The sequence below is a fragment of the Tyto alba genome, unplaced genomic scaffold (assembly GCF_018691265.1).
Source record: "Tyto alba isolate M040663 unplaced genomic scaffold, T.alba_DEE_v4.0 Super-Scaffold_22, whole genome shotgun sequence".
Taxonomy (NCBI): Eukaryota; Metazoa; Chordata; class Aves; order Strigiformes; family Tytonidae; genus Tyto; species Tyto alba.
This window is the reverse complement of record NW_024881296.1, coordinates 40,930,316-40,947,570: the sequence shown is the minus strand read 5'-3', so window position 1 is coordinate 40,947,570 and position 17,255 is coordinate 40,930,316. Positions and strand designations below refer to the sequence as shown.

Below are 17,255 nucleotides of genomic sequence, written 5' to 3'. Positions count from 1 at the left end.
ACCTTCAATATCCAGCTGATTTAAAATGTCCGCAGCTACTGCATCCACCTCCAATTCACAGGTACTTTGCGGCTCAACACCTTTCAACATTAAAGAGCTGCGACAACATAAATACAACAGGTTAATTTTATCAACATGTTGATTTTGAAACATGCATCATCACTGTTTTCTAATTGGACTAACATCTAAAATTTTTCAGGGGGAGAACCTGAATACAGATTTACCAGTTCTCAACCTCATCTGCAAGTCTTTCAATCAGTGGTCATATTCAAATCTAATTAGATGAGAAATTTGGATCTTCAACTTAAAGGGATTACCTTTGTCTTTTGTGGGGAGAAGAGAAAGAAGTGGTAAACAACTCTAATTGGTGCAGCAATTACAATAATGTTCTCCTCCTCAAATACCAGATGCAATGTTCTATAGAACTCTCAGCCAGTAGGACCATCTGCGTTTGCACGATCTTGCGCCCAGAAAACACAGCGGCAAGAATTTTTCTCTCTAATTCACAGTTCAGAGCAATGCGAAACAGTTTAACTTTTCCAACTAAGGGAAGTGAAGCAAAAAAAAAGTTTTATTTTTCAGATTTTATTTATTTAGGGGGCTTAGGGTAGCCTGGTGAATATAAACAGAGTATTAGCATCCCAAATGCAAGCAGAACTAAAGATAACTGGCTTGGTAAAGACGTAACATACCAGAAACAGTTTCAAGCTTCTATAATGATCTGATCATATTTCTGCTGGGCATTTTCAGATCTGCTAAGGTCAGTGACTTTCCACCTGTTGCTGTCAGTGTACTAATTTTAAAGAGTTCATGAAGGAAGCCAAGAAAGAGGAACCTTCTCCCAGGTTTATGTGGAAGTCTGTTTGCCCTTTGGAAATTTTTAGGGAAACAGAGAAAATCCCCACAAAGCTCACCATGGTTAAAATAATGCTATTCTTCAGGACCCTTTGTCTAGGTTAATTAACTGGTGATTTACAACATCTACTTGTATTCCTACATTCCCTGATATACACAGAGCCTCAGAAATCTCAGCATGGAATAGAAGATATAATTCAATAATGTTCTCAACGGTCTCTATAAGCTTTGAATAGAAGTCACTATAGCCCAAGGAGGAAGTAGATGCTGTAATTAAAAGCTGGATATCCCTGATACTATCTAGAAATATGAAATCTGGAAGAAATGCAAAATAAAACTGCCTTGCTTAGGTTGCAGATGACACCAAGCTGAGTGGCACAGCTGACAAGCCTGAGGGATGGGATGCCACCCAGAAGGCCCCGGACAAGCTCAAGAAGTGGGCCCATGCGACCCTCGTGAGATTCAACAAGGCCATGTAAAAAGGCCTGCACTTGGGTCAGGGCAACCACCGGTATCATCAACGCAGGCTGGGGGAACGAAGTGATTGAGAGCAGTCCTACGGAGACAGGCTTGGGGGTGCTGGTGGATGAACAACTGAACGTGACCTGGCAGTAATGCACTCGCAGCCCAGGAAGCCACCCATGTCCTGGGCTGCATCAAGAGCAGTGTGGCCAGCAGGGCGAGGGAGGGGATTCTCCCCTCCTGCTCCGCTCTTGTGAGACCCCCCTGGAGTCCCCTGTCCAACTCCGGGGCACCCAAAGCAAGAAGGACGCTGGCCTGCTGGAGCAAGTCCCGAGGAGGCCACACAAATGGTCAGGGGGCTGGAACACCTCTCCTATGAGGCCAGGCTGAGGGGCTGGGGTTGTTCAGCCTGGAGAAGGGAGGGCGCCGGGGAGCCCTTACTGTGTGTGGCCCTCCAGGGCTTAAAGGGGGCTTGTAAGAAAGATGGCAATAAACTTGTTAGTAAGGCCTGTAGCAATAGGACAAAGGATAGTGGTTTTAAACTAAAAGAGGGTAGATTTAGACTAGATATAAGGAAGACATTTTTTACAATGAGGGTGGTGAAACACTGGAACAGGTAGTAGATGCTTCATCCCTGGAAACATTCAAGGTCAGGCTGGACCGGGCTCTGAGCAACCTGACCTAGCTGAAGATGTGCCTGCTCACTGCAGGAGCGGTTGGACTAGGTGATCTCTAAATGTCCCTTCAACCCAAAGTATTCTATGTAGGGGCAAAAAAATCTAACGACTTCTCAGAAAACATCAGAGAGAGAACTCAATCACAACAATATTCAGTTTCTAAAAGGCTTCAGGGCATCATATTTATTATCGAGATACCAGATAGCATGCCAAGAAAAAAACAAAACTGACTGTGACTTCATCACACTCCCAATCGGTAGTATCCTAGAAAAGAAAAATATTTATTTCTAAACTGCTTTTGCAGAGGTCTATGATACAGACCATCAGCAAACTATAGATTTCATGAAGTTTGGACTGAAGCTAGTTCAGACACATTTTCTTCCTTGAGAGGGCTATCTATGGGCAAAGTGTGCAGTGCTCAGCAGGGAGCTAATTAAAACTGCTACGATGCCTCCTGCAAGCAAGCTCTAAAATATTTTTCCTGACTTTGAAGGAGCAGAAGAGGTTCGCTCAAACGTACTGCAGAAATTAAACTGGTTTAAACAGCTTGAACTGAAATTGAAGGTAAGGGTTGCTTTTATGGCAGCTTCAGTGGTCTACTACTTTACCATCACACCAGAACTCCTGAGATACCCAGCCCACACAAAGAGTCTATGCTGTAAGTGAAGTACAGAACACAGGAGTCCTAAATAGGTACAACATTTCTCCCGTCTCACTTCCTCCTGGCCCTCAGCTTTCCTTGCTTCCCCAAAAGAACAACGCTTGCCTCCACAGAGGTCCTACCTCACAAAGGACAAAGGCTGAGATATTATTTTCAAAAGAAGAAAGGGGCGGGGAGGGGCAGGGATGGGGACACACAACACGACAAATTAGGAGGGCTACTTATCTGAACCGCTACCACAACGTGAACTTTTACTGACTGCTGTCCAGTTCTGTCAGTAGAATGGAGATCTAAGTATTCCTGAAGTGTATCAATGTACCATATGACTTAGTTTAAGATACCAAACCCATTCATTTGTGATTACGAAAGCAAGAATTATCTATTAGGTCTACAATAGTGTATGAACTTCATAAAGATTAAGAAAGACCCTGGCAAACAATTATTTTGCTTTATAAGACTGTTAGGTGGCAGTATCATGCACAGAGAAATCCTAAATTGTTAGGATGTAAGTACTTTATTATGCCTGCATCTATTTTTCCATCTATGAAGAAATAATGTCAGTCAGTTGAAATACCAACTGCATTTTGCATAATGCAGAAATAGCTTCCTGCATCATTAGCGAGAACACTGAGACCTCACAAGGAAATCAGAGAGTTGTTTCTAACTATAAAAAAGTTCTGAAAAAGTCCACCTTTTTTTTTTTTTTTTTTCCCTTTAAAAAAAACCCTCACAGCTTGTTTGCTTAACTGTTTAGGCAAAGAACTGGACAAGATGTAAATAAACAGTGCTAGAAATGTAAGCAGAAATTAAACCAGTTCACGAATAGCTATTTACTGGCACTTATAAGGGAAAAGATAGAGAGGTCTGAAAGGAGATCTAGTTATTTGGTCATTGACTCTTTCTATAAATCAGATTAATACAAAATTCAAGTTGTATTACTAGTTCAATTGCTCAGCTGATGTGTAACTTCACTTCTGGGATAAGAAAGAAACATTCCCCTATGTAAGGCTGATAGGGTTTACTGTGATAACCTCAACCTCTCTACAGAAAACCTAGCTTTCACGAATCACCTTTGCTCTCCTGTATTACACCATAATAGTGGATTTTTTTATCAGAAAGTAAAATCCTGTGTTATACATAATATGAAACTTGGAAACTGAACAGAAATCTCAGCAATTGGATTTTTAATGGAGTGAGGGGTAAGAAAAAATGAACAGGCATCCTGAAAGTCAATTTTAGAAATTGCCAGACACTTAACGTTTTGAAAGCATATACTTTAAAAGCAGAGAAAACAAAGTTTCCAGAATAATTTCTTAGCAGTCATACTTTTAAAATTTGTGATATCACATTTTGTGGCTACATTAATACAGTAAATGTATTTTTCACTCTGTATGTAAATGTATGTTTCACTTGGTTACAGCAAAAGAAGGCAGAGCAGGCTATTTCTTTATTCTAAACATCCAGAAGCAGTCTGGCAGAAGCTGTAAAGCAAGTATCGTGTAGAATTCATTAACGACTGTAAGATGCTATGCACTAATATATGATTACTAATCCCTCCAGCCAGCAGTACTGTTTCAGAGCTACTGTGAGAATTGAGAGAGTAGATCGTAGAACCCAGAGCAGCTCAGCCTTTTAGCAGCAGACTGCCCATGCCCTAATGCACACTTTAAGGACAATCCATTGCCATCACTTCCTTCCCCTCCCAGTCATGCCATCAGCTGAGAAACAAGTCTGTAATATGATCAAAATGCATACTTTTCATGTCACACACTTTGGGTGCTCGTATTCATCAAAGCATTCAAACAGAGCCTTGCCCGCACGGCAGGCGACAGGAACTGCAGGCAAGCTGAAACTTGCATTTTGATCCCATAATAAGAACGAACTGCAAGATCACTTGGAAACAAGAATGAGACAGGAGGCTGCAAAAATCTTGTCTGCTCCCTTCACAAAATCAAAGCACTTCTGGGAACAAGGGAAAAATACACAATGGTCATTGCTATCAGAAGAGTTTCTGATTTTAATACTTTCCCTTGATAAATGACACATGTAAATGACCAGCAACCTGGTCAAGATCTGTCTTTGACTTGTTCGGTAGATACAATAGCAAAGCTCTGAGCTTTCTTTCACTAATTTTCTCTCTAAAAAGAATCCAATTAAAAAAAAAGGGGTGGGGGAGGGTGGAAAAAAAAAAAAAGAGAGAAAGAAAAAAAATTATTGAAAGTTTAAGACAAAAAATATTTTTAATGTTAGTGATCTATTTCCGAATAGCTTGTTTGATGACTAAAACCATTAACTGAAACACTTGCCTTTGCTCTGACAAAAAGATAGCTTTCTATTATTTTTGCTTTGAAAAACACCCATGTCTTGGTTTTCCACATTCCCATCAAGAGCGTGGCCAGTGATTTGTCTTGAAAAGTGATCGGTACCACAGACAGAATTGGCCAAGAGCTTTCCAAATAATCAGATTTTTTATTTATAAAAGACTCTAATATGGGTTTATCCTATAAAAAACAACACTGAATTCAACATTGCTTAATTCAAAACAAAATGGTAGCTGTCACTGTAACTGAAGTCTTTTTCCATAGTAATATTAATTTGAAGCATGTTCTCTGTCTGCAACTCACCAAGACTCAAACGATTTGGCGATCAGAAGCAGAAAAGCTCATTTTGCCCAAGCTCTAAATCAAACAGATATAAGGAGTCTTTCTGTCAAAAACTACCATATTCCAATTAACATGGCATATTATTCAAATAAAAAACACTGAGCTAACAAGAGCCCTTTTTTGAAACAAATTTAGGATTTATCATCATAATTCTCATTAACGCTTTAAGGATTAAGGCAGGGCTGGCAGCCAGAACTGAATACGCCAAAGACCGACGTGGAAACTACTAAATACAACTGACACATACAGCAAGATTTCCGAAGACCTGAAAAATGTCTTCTCAATACAACTGGATTATGACCTTGGCATTTAACAACCTTGTCAAAGTGAGTTGCTAGACACTTGCACTAGCAGAAGTCAGGGCAGTAGCACTACAAGCTTCTGCAACGTCTAGGTAAGCCACAAAGGTCGAGGAGCCATGTGCTCCCACTTTAGGAAAAACTGCAAAGGGCATATGGAAACAGAGCAGCTTTAACTGGCCCGACTAACAATTTACTGGTTAAAACAAAAACGTCGGGGGGAGTGGAAGGAGTACACACTGTTCCGAAGTTATGAAGTTCAACAAGGTCAAGGGCAAGGCCCTGCACCAAGGTCAGGGCAATCCCAAGTGAAAATATAGGCTGAACAAAGATTAGGATGAAAAGCAGCCCTGCAGAGGAGGATTTGGGGGTGTTAGTGGATGGAAAACTGCCCGTGAGGCAGCCCCGTGCACTCACAGCCCAGAACCCCCCTGTGCCCTGGGCTGCAGCCAGAGCAGGGGGGGCAGCGGGGCCAGGGGGGGGATTCTCCCCCTCTGCTCCGCTCTGGGGAGACCCCCCTGCAGTGCTGGGGCCAGCTCGGGGGCCCCCAACAGCAGAAGGACACGGAGCTGCTCGAGCGGGGCCAGAGGAGCCACGGAGATGCTGGGGGGGCTGGAGCAGCTCCCCTGGGGGGCCGGGCTGAGAGAGTTGGGGGGTTCAGCCTGGAGAAGAGAAGGGGCCGGGGGGACCCTGAGAGTGGCCTCCCAGGGCTTAAAGGGGGGACAGGGGAGGTGGGGGGGGACTCTGGATCAGGGGGTGGGGGGATAGAACGAGGGGTGACGGGTTTAAGCTGACAGAGGGCAGATGTAGATGAGATGTAAAGCAGAAATTGTTCCCTGTGCGGGGGGTGAGGTGCTGGCCTCAGAAGTGATCTGTTTGACACACTGCCCTACACAATGGATTAACCACCTGCCCCAAATCACATGAATCAGTTTTGCAAAGAAAAAGACAATTTCATGTAATGTCAAAACCATGATTTGAGAATATACGTATTAAAACAAGATTAGAAAAGAAGATCTAGCAAGTCACGGCCGAGGTTTTTCATAACATCTAGGTTGCATTTTGTAAAAAAGAACGTAGATAGAATTGTTCACAAGGTACAGCTTGTAATACAGATATATGAAAGGCAGGGCTAAGCAAGGTGGTATAGGAATGGAAGCAACACAGCTGCAAGAGAACAAAAGTTTACTCTACTAAAAAGCATGATAAAACAGGGTTGCACAGCATTGAGCTGTGATGCCTAGGCTTCTTGAGATATTCAAACCAATTAATTTAAAATTACCTTTTATACCTGCACACTATGCTGAAAAATTGCAATACAAATCCATCATACTTTTGTAGAAAAAGCTCCAAATAAATTATTTTGAGGACAGAGAGAACTGCCCTTATTTCTCAAAACAGTAAAAGTTAGTTGGCACTACCCACCAGCATAATAATAAAAATGAAACCTGTGTTCAAAGGAAGTACCAAGGTTTAGTTCCTCAGATGCTGAGGCAATGAATTAAAGCAACAGTGGACACAAAATTTTCCAAGTGCCCACTACATACAGTTAGCTAGACGAAGGTTCTCAGAAGCCTTGAAGAATGGACATCAAGGTCAGCATCTTAATTCACCAACATTAATGACAGCCTAGGGAAACAAGTTCTGTGATGACCACATCTCAGGTATTTATAATGTTAAATTGAGGACAGTAGATAAAAAATTAAACCCACCGAGAATCTGAAAGGTATCACTCAACTACAGGGATTAAAAACTCTAAACTTTGACATAGCAGTTTTCCATATTCTGCTCATGGAAGAAGAAATGTCTTTGTCTGCAGGATGTTCCAGTGACTTGAATAATGCACACATTTTATTAAGAATCAAGTGGCTAAATAAAAACATGTACATCCTGACAAGCGAGAAAAGCAAGTATGACAGCCACAAACCTAGCAGAAACCTGTAACATTATGTAACTGCTAGACTGTACAATAGTGTTATTGGTCAGATCTCTCCATTTCCATATAAACTGGTGCTCAATAGCAAATCTGGGATTTAAAAAAGTAAGTGTCTCAAAAGCGTTTTACTAATCACTCTGCTTTTAACACATCATGTCCAAGTGGTACACTTGACCGGCAGATTACTCCAAGCCTGGTGATTACCAGAAAGTTCTCTCACTGAAACTCATGGAAGTGTTTCTTTGTGTATTACCAGCTACCCGAGCCATAACATTAATGTATCTCATGTGAAGAACTCCTCTTGCCAAAACTGTTGGATAGCACCGCCAGGCGCAGGTGACTACTGTCTATTTTAAGGTGGGCTTTGTAGGTTCCTGTTTGGTAACACTGGCAAGTATCATAGATAAAGCTGTGTAACACTGGGGATTCATGGGCACTAGTGGCTTTGGACGTTTGCCTACTTCACAACAGAGTAACTCTAGAATTAGATTAAAAGAACTGTCCCTGGCTTAATACACTATGCTAATTACAGTGGCAAGTTAGTAATTCAGAGATTTGCCAGGAGCAAGACAGCACACGGCCGGATTAAATACTGTTCTGGAGAAGTGGCAGAGTAGCAAGGCGCTATCGAGTACCGAAGAGTTCAGTCAGCAAGAAACTTTGTCATAGTTCTCAAATGTTTTTTGAAATAAAGAACCACTACTAGCATTTACTCATGTGCTGCTAGTGTTACATATATAACTTCTGAATAATATTTTGGGTATTACATATTTTTCGGATTTCAACCACTTGCTATACCATACTCCAAGGTCAAGAAATGCCAAATCACTGGCACTGCTTGCTTAAACCAGAGAACTTGTCAGCTGCCACTTGCAGCAAGGACTGGGCAGATACACATTGGACTATCTCGAAAATTTATTCTCGATATACACAAAACCAAGGATAATGAGTCTAAACAGACATGACAATCACTAAGAATACAAGGCAGCCCTAGAAATTTTGCACTCTCAAACAACATTTGACTGTCTTTTTCCCCTTTGTTTTTTTTAGAGAGAACAACTAACAACTTAAATGTACAGGTGAAAGGTACAAAAGGATTTATGAGATCTCTGTATCTGGTACAAAGGACAAGCAAAGACTTAGAAGTTCAGAACTAACACATAGAAGAAACCCCAAATGCTGCTGGAAATATCAGTCAAATGGTAAAATATAGTAAGTAAAATTTTTTTGCTAAACAAGTCACAGAACAGTTAAATGTCTCAACTTGAACTCAAGAAGACTGGATAATAAAGTGAGAGGACTGTGCTGGTATTGTACATGAAACTAGAAATTAATATAGCTATACACAGAAACCAAATGTCTGGAATACAGAATACTTTGTCAAGGAAAGACAGAAATAAAGGAAGAAGGGCAGATTTACAGCTATCAAGTAATGTTGTAGACTGCAAGAATAAAAACAGTACAGAAAAAACCTGAGTCACAATCGTTTCAAGAAACAGTTAAAATGTTTTCCTTGGATAGATAGCTCACATACTATCTGGGTCAGGTTCACCCTCAAGCAAGGTTGATCACGACAATCACGGGTCCATTAAACCAACCTAGATGGAAATTTTCAGACTTTTAAAGGAAATAAAGTAGGAAGATAATCTGGAAGTTGGGCAAACTGCAGTATGGGTCTGATTACAAGAACACTGTTTTAAGTTGATGCCTCCCATAAAGAATCCAGGAGAATTTATAACAGGCAAATGATTTTGTGTAGATATGAGTAAAATCAGGAATAGAAAAGAGCTACTTTGCAGTGGCATGTACATCTTACCACAAGTGGAAGATAGCCATGCTAGAACACTTTTAATAAAATAATTCATTTTCTAGACAAAGAAATGTTTGACAGAGTATCAAATGGAAACAGTTTCAGTTGGAGATGTAAGTTAGTTTCTAAATTATTAAAGCATTTTAAGAGCTGGCTAAAGTGAAATTCCCATTGGTTATATAAAAAAGACTGAGGGTTGATACAAAATTTGTAGAACTGAATATAGACCAGTTTGTGGGACTCAGTTTATTTCACATCTCATTAGCATTGCTGGCAGGAAACGCAGGAGTGTACTAATCAAATATGTAGGCAAGATGGTAGACATACTGGATACATAACCAGATTATAGTATCATAAAATGGAAGCAGGCTAACTTATAAGTAGAATAATAGAAACAGGATGAAATTTAAAAATGGGATACAAGACCCTATATGAACTTATAATGGATTCCAAATGGAAGATTATCACTTGGAAAAAAAGGAAGAGGAGAAACATCTTGCACTAATAAATACTAAAATGTTTATAAACCAAAGTGACATGATAAATGAGACTGTAAAGCCTATCAGGGAAAGAACTGCCAGTACCACTGCATATGGCACTAGAGAGAATTTGTTTGGTATACACTATGTATATTCAGGATATACATTCAAGAAATTCCTGCTGGCAAAAGCACAGAGAGCGAATGGTAGGGAACTGGACAGGCTTGGTATCTGCCCCATTACCGCTAACATCCCACTGCAGGAAGGTGTGTGAGAGCCAGAGAAGGACTGGCACAAGTGAGGTGCTGTACCCCGGCTGTATGCACAAAAGTGTGGAAGAAGGAGGAAAGAAGGCTTGTGGATGCAGCCACGAGGATGAGTGCCTGCAGAGAAGACATCACTGGCTCCTGCGGCGCTGGGCTCATCCCCCTCTCGTTCTGACAGCCAGGAAGTGCTATTTTGCTTTCTTTTTATCCGCTTTCCCCAGATCTGTGTAAAGTAACATCAGATAATCCTGGTTTAACTTATGATCCAAGCCCCTCAAAGGTTAAGTAACTTGGCTTACATAAATGAGCCAAATAAAGGTTGAAATGGACTATGAATGAAGTATGCAGCCAAAAAGAAGAAGAAATAGCCCAAGAAAGATGGATACGAATTGACCACAAGTAGAATCACAAGACAACCATCAGATGAATGTTATTTCAAAACCCTGAAGTAGGGAGTAGTAGAATCGCAAAAACAGATGCTACCTTGCACGAACTCAAGTTTTTGCACGTTTTTGTATGGTTTAAGGCACTTACTTCCTACTGGGGAAGCAAATGCTCCCAGTACGTAACACTAGCAAGCAGCGTCACATATTGAGTCTGATAACCTATTCAGAGAAGAAAGACAGGAACAACCTAAAGACTGAGAAGACCAGTAGCTGACAGTGTATTTATAAGACCTGTCAAATGCGAGAAAGTAGCTTAAAGAATGAACTTGCTGTGGGTAAACTATACAAATCAAGGTAGCACCAGATACTGTCAGTTTCTCCCCATCCCGCCCCTCAAAACCCCAACACTCCAGATATATTCCCTTTCATATAGAAGTAAATGTATTACAAATTACAAGCTGTAGACTAGGAAATGTTTAGAAAAAAGGAAGAGCATGGGAGATGGACATGAAAATTCTAAGCTGAGATTCTTATGTAGCTAGTATTTGAAATGGACAAATTGGAATACTCTGACAGTGCACTATTCACATTAGTTAAGGGTGATTACAAAAACAGAACCTGTGAACAGATGTGTAAGTATTCTCTATAACTTAAACTTGCTTAGCATTGCATCAGAAGTCATTAAATAAAAACATCTTCCAAAACCCAGAAAGTTGAATTTGTCACATATATTCCTATTTTTTATCTCCCAGTTAGATTTTAAAACCATATGCCAGAAAGCGTCAGATGACCAAAACTATACAAAGAAACTAAATGATGATTGTCTGTGTCATATTAGCATTTTTTTTGAACATATAAAATATTTAAGGGTCCTTTAAAAGAGAGACTGGAACCCTCTAGTATATACAAGCTGATGTATATAAGAAAAAAGCATATATAAATTTGGCGTGCTGACCTTGGTATTTCATCTTCTTCCCACTCAATAAAAGATGTGCTGTTTGAATTTTCTGGCAAATGAATTCTGTGACGTTTACTTACACCTGATGTATCACCTAGAAAGAAAAATAGAATGAAAAATTAATTCATTTATGTGGCAATATTTTTTACACATATCATTATATAATTTGCATTTATTATTTAATAACTACTAGTCCAAATGCCCCTCCTAAAGACTAAATAGCACTGCATGTTACCCTCTTCAAAAAGTAATTATGCTATCATTTAAATGATTTAACCTTCTCTCTAACATGTAGATACATATAAAAAGAAAAATATATTCTTAACACACTGACATTACTGGAAGTACATTTTCTGTGTTCTAGTCGTAACTTAAATCCAATCTTTTCCTATTTGCACAAGTTTCAAAGTAAACCATGCAGAGTCTGATGTAAACTTCAGAATTCCCAAGTGTCTGGGTCCTCAGGTCAGATCCCAGTGGAAATCAGAAGCCAAAGTAAACACTAAATTTTACTTCACACTTTTCCTCTTTCTTATCTTTGAGCTGAAAGAGAATATACACTATATTCCAGATGCAGTGGCAGTAGCAGTAAGTGGAAACCTGCAAAGAAGGCAGATGTTGTCTGACCTACAAATAAAGAAAACACCACATAAGTTTGCTTGGAGGCCTCAGTGAAAGGAAGCGTGCCCCCAGGTTGTGCTGGAGAAGGCCCCTCTGAAGATTTACTACCTCCCTTGTGGTCTCCTCCTGAACCTTCACTCTTCAGAGGAAGGAAAGACAGTATACACAGGATGTGGCTCCAGAAAGAAAAATGCCCAGGAATTGAGTTGGGGGGGAGACAGAATGGCAGAAGACTGAAAATTACTCAGTCTTCCACTTCTATGTGAAAGACCAGCTTGAACCTTGAATTTTCTAAGTTATGTTCATGTCACACACTAGCAGATTCTTTTTGTATTAAATTTACCTTTCAGCAATAGGAAACACTTTTGCATTTGTTAAAAGATACACAAACTGAGCAACTCAATCGCCAGAGGCATTCAATAAATAAGTATTTATTAGAACGTTATTTTTATTCTATAATTTTAAAACAAATTTCATAACAGAGTCTTGCCAATGTGAATGACAGTACTTGGAACAGCAGGGATGTGTCGTCTAGCAAAAAGCTCTGAATAATATAGTTAATACAGAAGCAACTGGGAAACATCATGCCAGAAGCTCTGCAGAAGCTACGAATAGAAGCAACTGAAATCCAGCAGGCTTAATTAACTATATTCCAGACCAACCTTACTGTAACCACACTAGTTCCTGTAAATGCTGCCCCTACATCAGACTCCTAAAGGCACTGACACGGCACAAAGACACTGAACTCGCATGGGAAACGTGGCACTCGAGTGTGGAGAAAAGACATGTTTATGCAGGAGCCAGCTCCCGCTCAGCCGCAGCGGCACTGACCCGCTCTGCTCACCGCCATGCCTGCGCTCCTCACTCCTGAAGGCCAACTCCAAATAGCTGATGCCGTTTGCACAGACCCAGCTCAAACCTAGAGGAGCTTAGCCTCTGTGCTGTTCAAAAGTGACAACCTGCCCCCGGGCACAACTGGTCCAGGGAGAAACACAGCCTTGTTTTTACTGTGTGGCACATCAGCTAATTCTCTATTTTAAAATGGAAGCCGACTATGCATGGAAACATCTCGTTATTTTTCATCTGCAACTTGATTATTCTGGGTTGACAAAATGGAACTGAATAGTTGTGCATTTTAAAGGAAAATACGTCACAGTAGCTATGCAAGATTATAGGCCAACTAGTAAAATATATGCTATTATTTTAAAAAATAATTTCAAATATGTGGCATTTCAAATAGCACACGAGAGCAGTTTCAGTACATTATTCGGTACATCTAAGTACCCTTTCATACTTCCTGTGAGCCCGACTTTCAAATACTTCTAAAAATCAAAGCTCAGATTCCTGTATCAGTTCATTTCTTCAGTGAAGTTACTCACAGGGACAGAGATTTAAGGACACTCAATATTCCCCTTTTCTTGACTTGAAGATCTTTTAAAGACAGTAGCAGTGACACATCAAGGATTTTCAAAGTCGTATTACAAAAGAAGATTCAACTACTGAAAATAAAAGTTTTGTAATAGTTTTAGTGGCATATGGTGCATGAATGAATTTGCAGCCTTCTTCCTCACTATCCATAAAGAGAAGAACTTGAAAAAAAAAAAGAACTCCTGCATCTTCTTCCTGATACAGGCTGAAGGCAGAATATTCCTGCTACTACAAATTTGCCTGCTGATCTCTCTCAGCCTTCAAAACAGTCTACTTAGTGAAAAAAATACCACTGGAAACAGGCTCCTGAGGTTGCTTACTTACATTTAGGAACATATCTATTATTGAATTTTCTGTTCCTTGCCGGACCGATTTTTATATCATCATCTGCAAGGGAAGAAAAATAACTGTTTGCTTAACTAAGTTGTTCAGGCAAAGGTTTTTACTGCCGTCTATGAAACAACGTTCAGCCTGGCCTGCATGGCACAAACTACGCTTGACTGAACTGAATGCAGACCCCAAAGACACGGGAGCTGTGGAACAGGCAGGTAAGTGTGTCACTCATAAGCAGAGGCTGTGCCTTCTGCACCACCCCAACAAGTCTGAGCTTAGAAAGGCTGGCACTTCTCAGGGCTGCCGCCCCAGGACTGGCCTCTGGACAGCACTGTCTCTGTAAGGTTGCACCAGGGACCATTTGCTGCTCAGCTGCTGAGCTAGGAGCAGTAGATAGTGATCCTGTGTCTGGGGACTGCAAGAGACTGAGGCACGCTACTTACACACGTGTGATGTGGAGCCGTGCCCAGAGGTATGAATCTTGCTAGAAGCACTGCTGCTATTATCTGATCAAGCCAGGACAAGGTCGTCTTTCATTTTCTTGCTTTCATCCTATTGGATTCTTTCCTACCAGCATAGTTAAAGTTCACTGGTCTCAGCCCATGCTCCTCTTTCACCCTCTTCTTCCCATTCAAGACCTATGTCTCTCATCCTTAAATAAACGATGAAGGAGAATATAAATAGCTTATGTCTTTCATCTATCACCTGAAAGAGAGAGGGAAAAAGGAGCTATGGCAAAAGAATGGGAGTGCCTACTCGATACAATCACACTGCATGTCTCCAGAAGGCTACTTCGGACATTTGGAAGACTGAAGGTACCTGACTATACTTTCTCAGTACTCAAGATCCCGAAGATGTTCTGTCCATGGCTGAGCTTTTGTCTTCTTACAGTTTTGACACCAGCAAAAAGTGTGGTCTACTGTTGAGTATGAAGAGTCCTTTTCTTTAGATGAGAATCAGTTATTAAACCCCATGCACTTATTTACTGCTGTCTGAATATACATGCATAGAAATAATGGGACAAAATTAAAGTGAGCATGACTCTTAATAGCTGTTTTTACAGAAGGATACTTTATCATTCTTTTCAACTGTTGCTTCAGCTGTAGGAACAATTATGATTTAAGTACACAATACTTATTTTTCTAAAAGTGTGAGAGGTGACTTGTAACTCCCTGAAATAGGGTGAGAAAGAAAAAAAGGATGGGAGGCAGAAAAGGCCCTCTGAGCCAAGAAATGCCTCCAACACTTGCATGTAATGAAACTATAGTCACGGGGTGAATAATGTGGGAGTCTGGAGCTGGTAAGGCAGCCTGAGTAGCAAAAGATGCAGCTGGAAAAGGGATTCCTGCGAAGGCAAGACAGTTCTGCTCTGGTGCATCTTGTAAAGTTTCAAGGGCCATCTGTCCTGTGAATGACCTTTGTTTCACTATCCAGGAAATGCATATTAAAGTTGGCACCCCTGACTATGCTAATGAAGATTAACAAGATCATGCTAGTTACAGCATCCCATAAAGCACCTTACTCCTCCCCATACACGTGCTAGGCAGGTATGTGGGCTGGCCTAGGTGCCTGACCCAAGGAAATGGTGTGCAGAGCTGTGGAGGAACGACACGCCGAGCCGGGTTCAGTGTGGGTGATAGAGCATCAATCACCGTGTGTCTTTATTGGTCCAGGGTACATGTATTCATACCGACAACGCTAATTATTATGCCTACTAGTCACTAGCTGATTGGCTTAAGCTCTAAAGGTCGTATTCTCACGGTCCACCTACTTGCAGCTAGCTTACAGCACAAGCTGCTCATCACACTAAGCTTCTCAGGCCACTATTTCTAATTCCTGTTTTTGACGCACCACGGTACCCAGGGCCGAAGCATCCCTGACATTGCTCCCGTATCAGCAGCTGCAGGCAAACCCCAGTGAGGCCCAGCATAGCCCCCAGAGCAGGCTCTGATCGTACAACTGCTCGGCGGGCTCAGGGCCCCTGCCTCGGAGCCCTTCTCCAACAATGGTGTATCACTTGAGGCAGGGCAAGGAGTGAGAGCGAGCGAGCAAGCAATAGGTAGAAAGAAGTGAAGAAGATGGATGCGTCCCTGACGAACTCAGATGGGACCAACACAGGACCCCAGACTGGTGATCTCTAGTCTCTCTCTCTTCCTCTCTCTTTTTCTTTTTCCCCTTTTCCCTTATGACCATTAAGTAATGCAAGACCTACTATACCACTTGCCACAATTCATTATATATTTAGCCAGTTATCATGTATCCAATTAGTACGTTGTGGGAAATTAATAAATACTTGTGCATGGAGTTTGAGACTTCTCTCACTGTTGTCCGCTCTGATGGGGATTTATGAATCTAAGTCACTTGTCTCCCTCATTTGAACAGGACGTGACAAAATGTTAAGTAGCAAAGACATTATAGTTTTCCTATGGTTATCTCCCCTTTATGCTGAAGCATTTACGTAACATTACGGATGTTCTTGACAAACTTCATTTTTATGTAAGTGTGCACATTCAAAGTGCCAAACTAATTTTTTAAAATGAAAATTTAAAATACCTCCTTTGCGCAGACATTAATATTTCAAATTTCACCTTAGAGCAAATAACCCCGGTACAAACACAAGCGTCTTAATTAGAAACATTATTTGTCAGCAGAGCATAATGACTAGTCGTAATTTTGTAAAAACAGTACTACAGCAAAAAAAAGATTTGATACAGGGATCAAAACCAAACATCAAAAAGTTAAAGGAACAGTATTAGTATGCTATCTTTCATGTAAATTCTTCAACTAAATATCAACTATTTTTAATATTCTAACTTGAAAAGAGGTGTGGTCATTTTGTGAAAGTGGTCACAGCTACACTGCTGACAGAGCACATGTTCTTGATATATAGCATCTCATTTCAGGAAGCAGACTCTTCCTCAATCCCAATACACAGACAGAAAAAAGGAAAAATGGTAGAAAGCTACACATGGACTTTGTTTTGACACAGAAAGCAAATTATAGGGAAACAACACACGATGCCCATTCAGCCACAAACTACGGCAAAAGTCCGAGAGCTAGTGACATTAACCTTCAAAACAATTATTCGGTCTTAAGAAATAAACGCCTTACTTTTTCTCCTTGCCTTTCTGAATTTGACAGCAGCCAGGTTTATTAAATTCATTCCATATAAGTTGTAGTCTATAAAGAGTTGAAGGAGGTAGGGAATATGGGCTTCATGAGGCTGGTATGATTTGTTCATTATGGCTCCACCTTGCAGAAGCTCACATACTCTAAAATTAAAGACAAATTAGGACATAAACCAAAAATTATTCCAATACAATACTGATATTTGATTTTATAAAAATATAAAATATTTAAACTTCTTAAATTTTGCCTTAGTTGTATTTTTAACATCAGAATTTTGTTTTCACAATAACAG

General features: G+C 40.5%; 1 protein-coding gene across 1 annotated transcript in view; it reads right to left on the bottom strand.

Annotated features, from left to right (window-relative positions):
- The window catches only part of REV3L (REV3 like, DNA directed polymerase zeta catalytic subunit), a 129,177-nt gene that overhangs the window by 56,938 nt on the left and 54,984 nt on the right, over positions 1–17,255 (bottom strand). Inside the window, 3 exon segments of the mRNA XM_042795717.1 lie at positions 3–97; positions 11,450–11,546; positions 16,946–17,106. Coding sequence (XP_042651651.1) covers positions 3–97; positions 11,450–11,546; positions 16,946–17,106 — 353 coding nt within the window.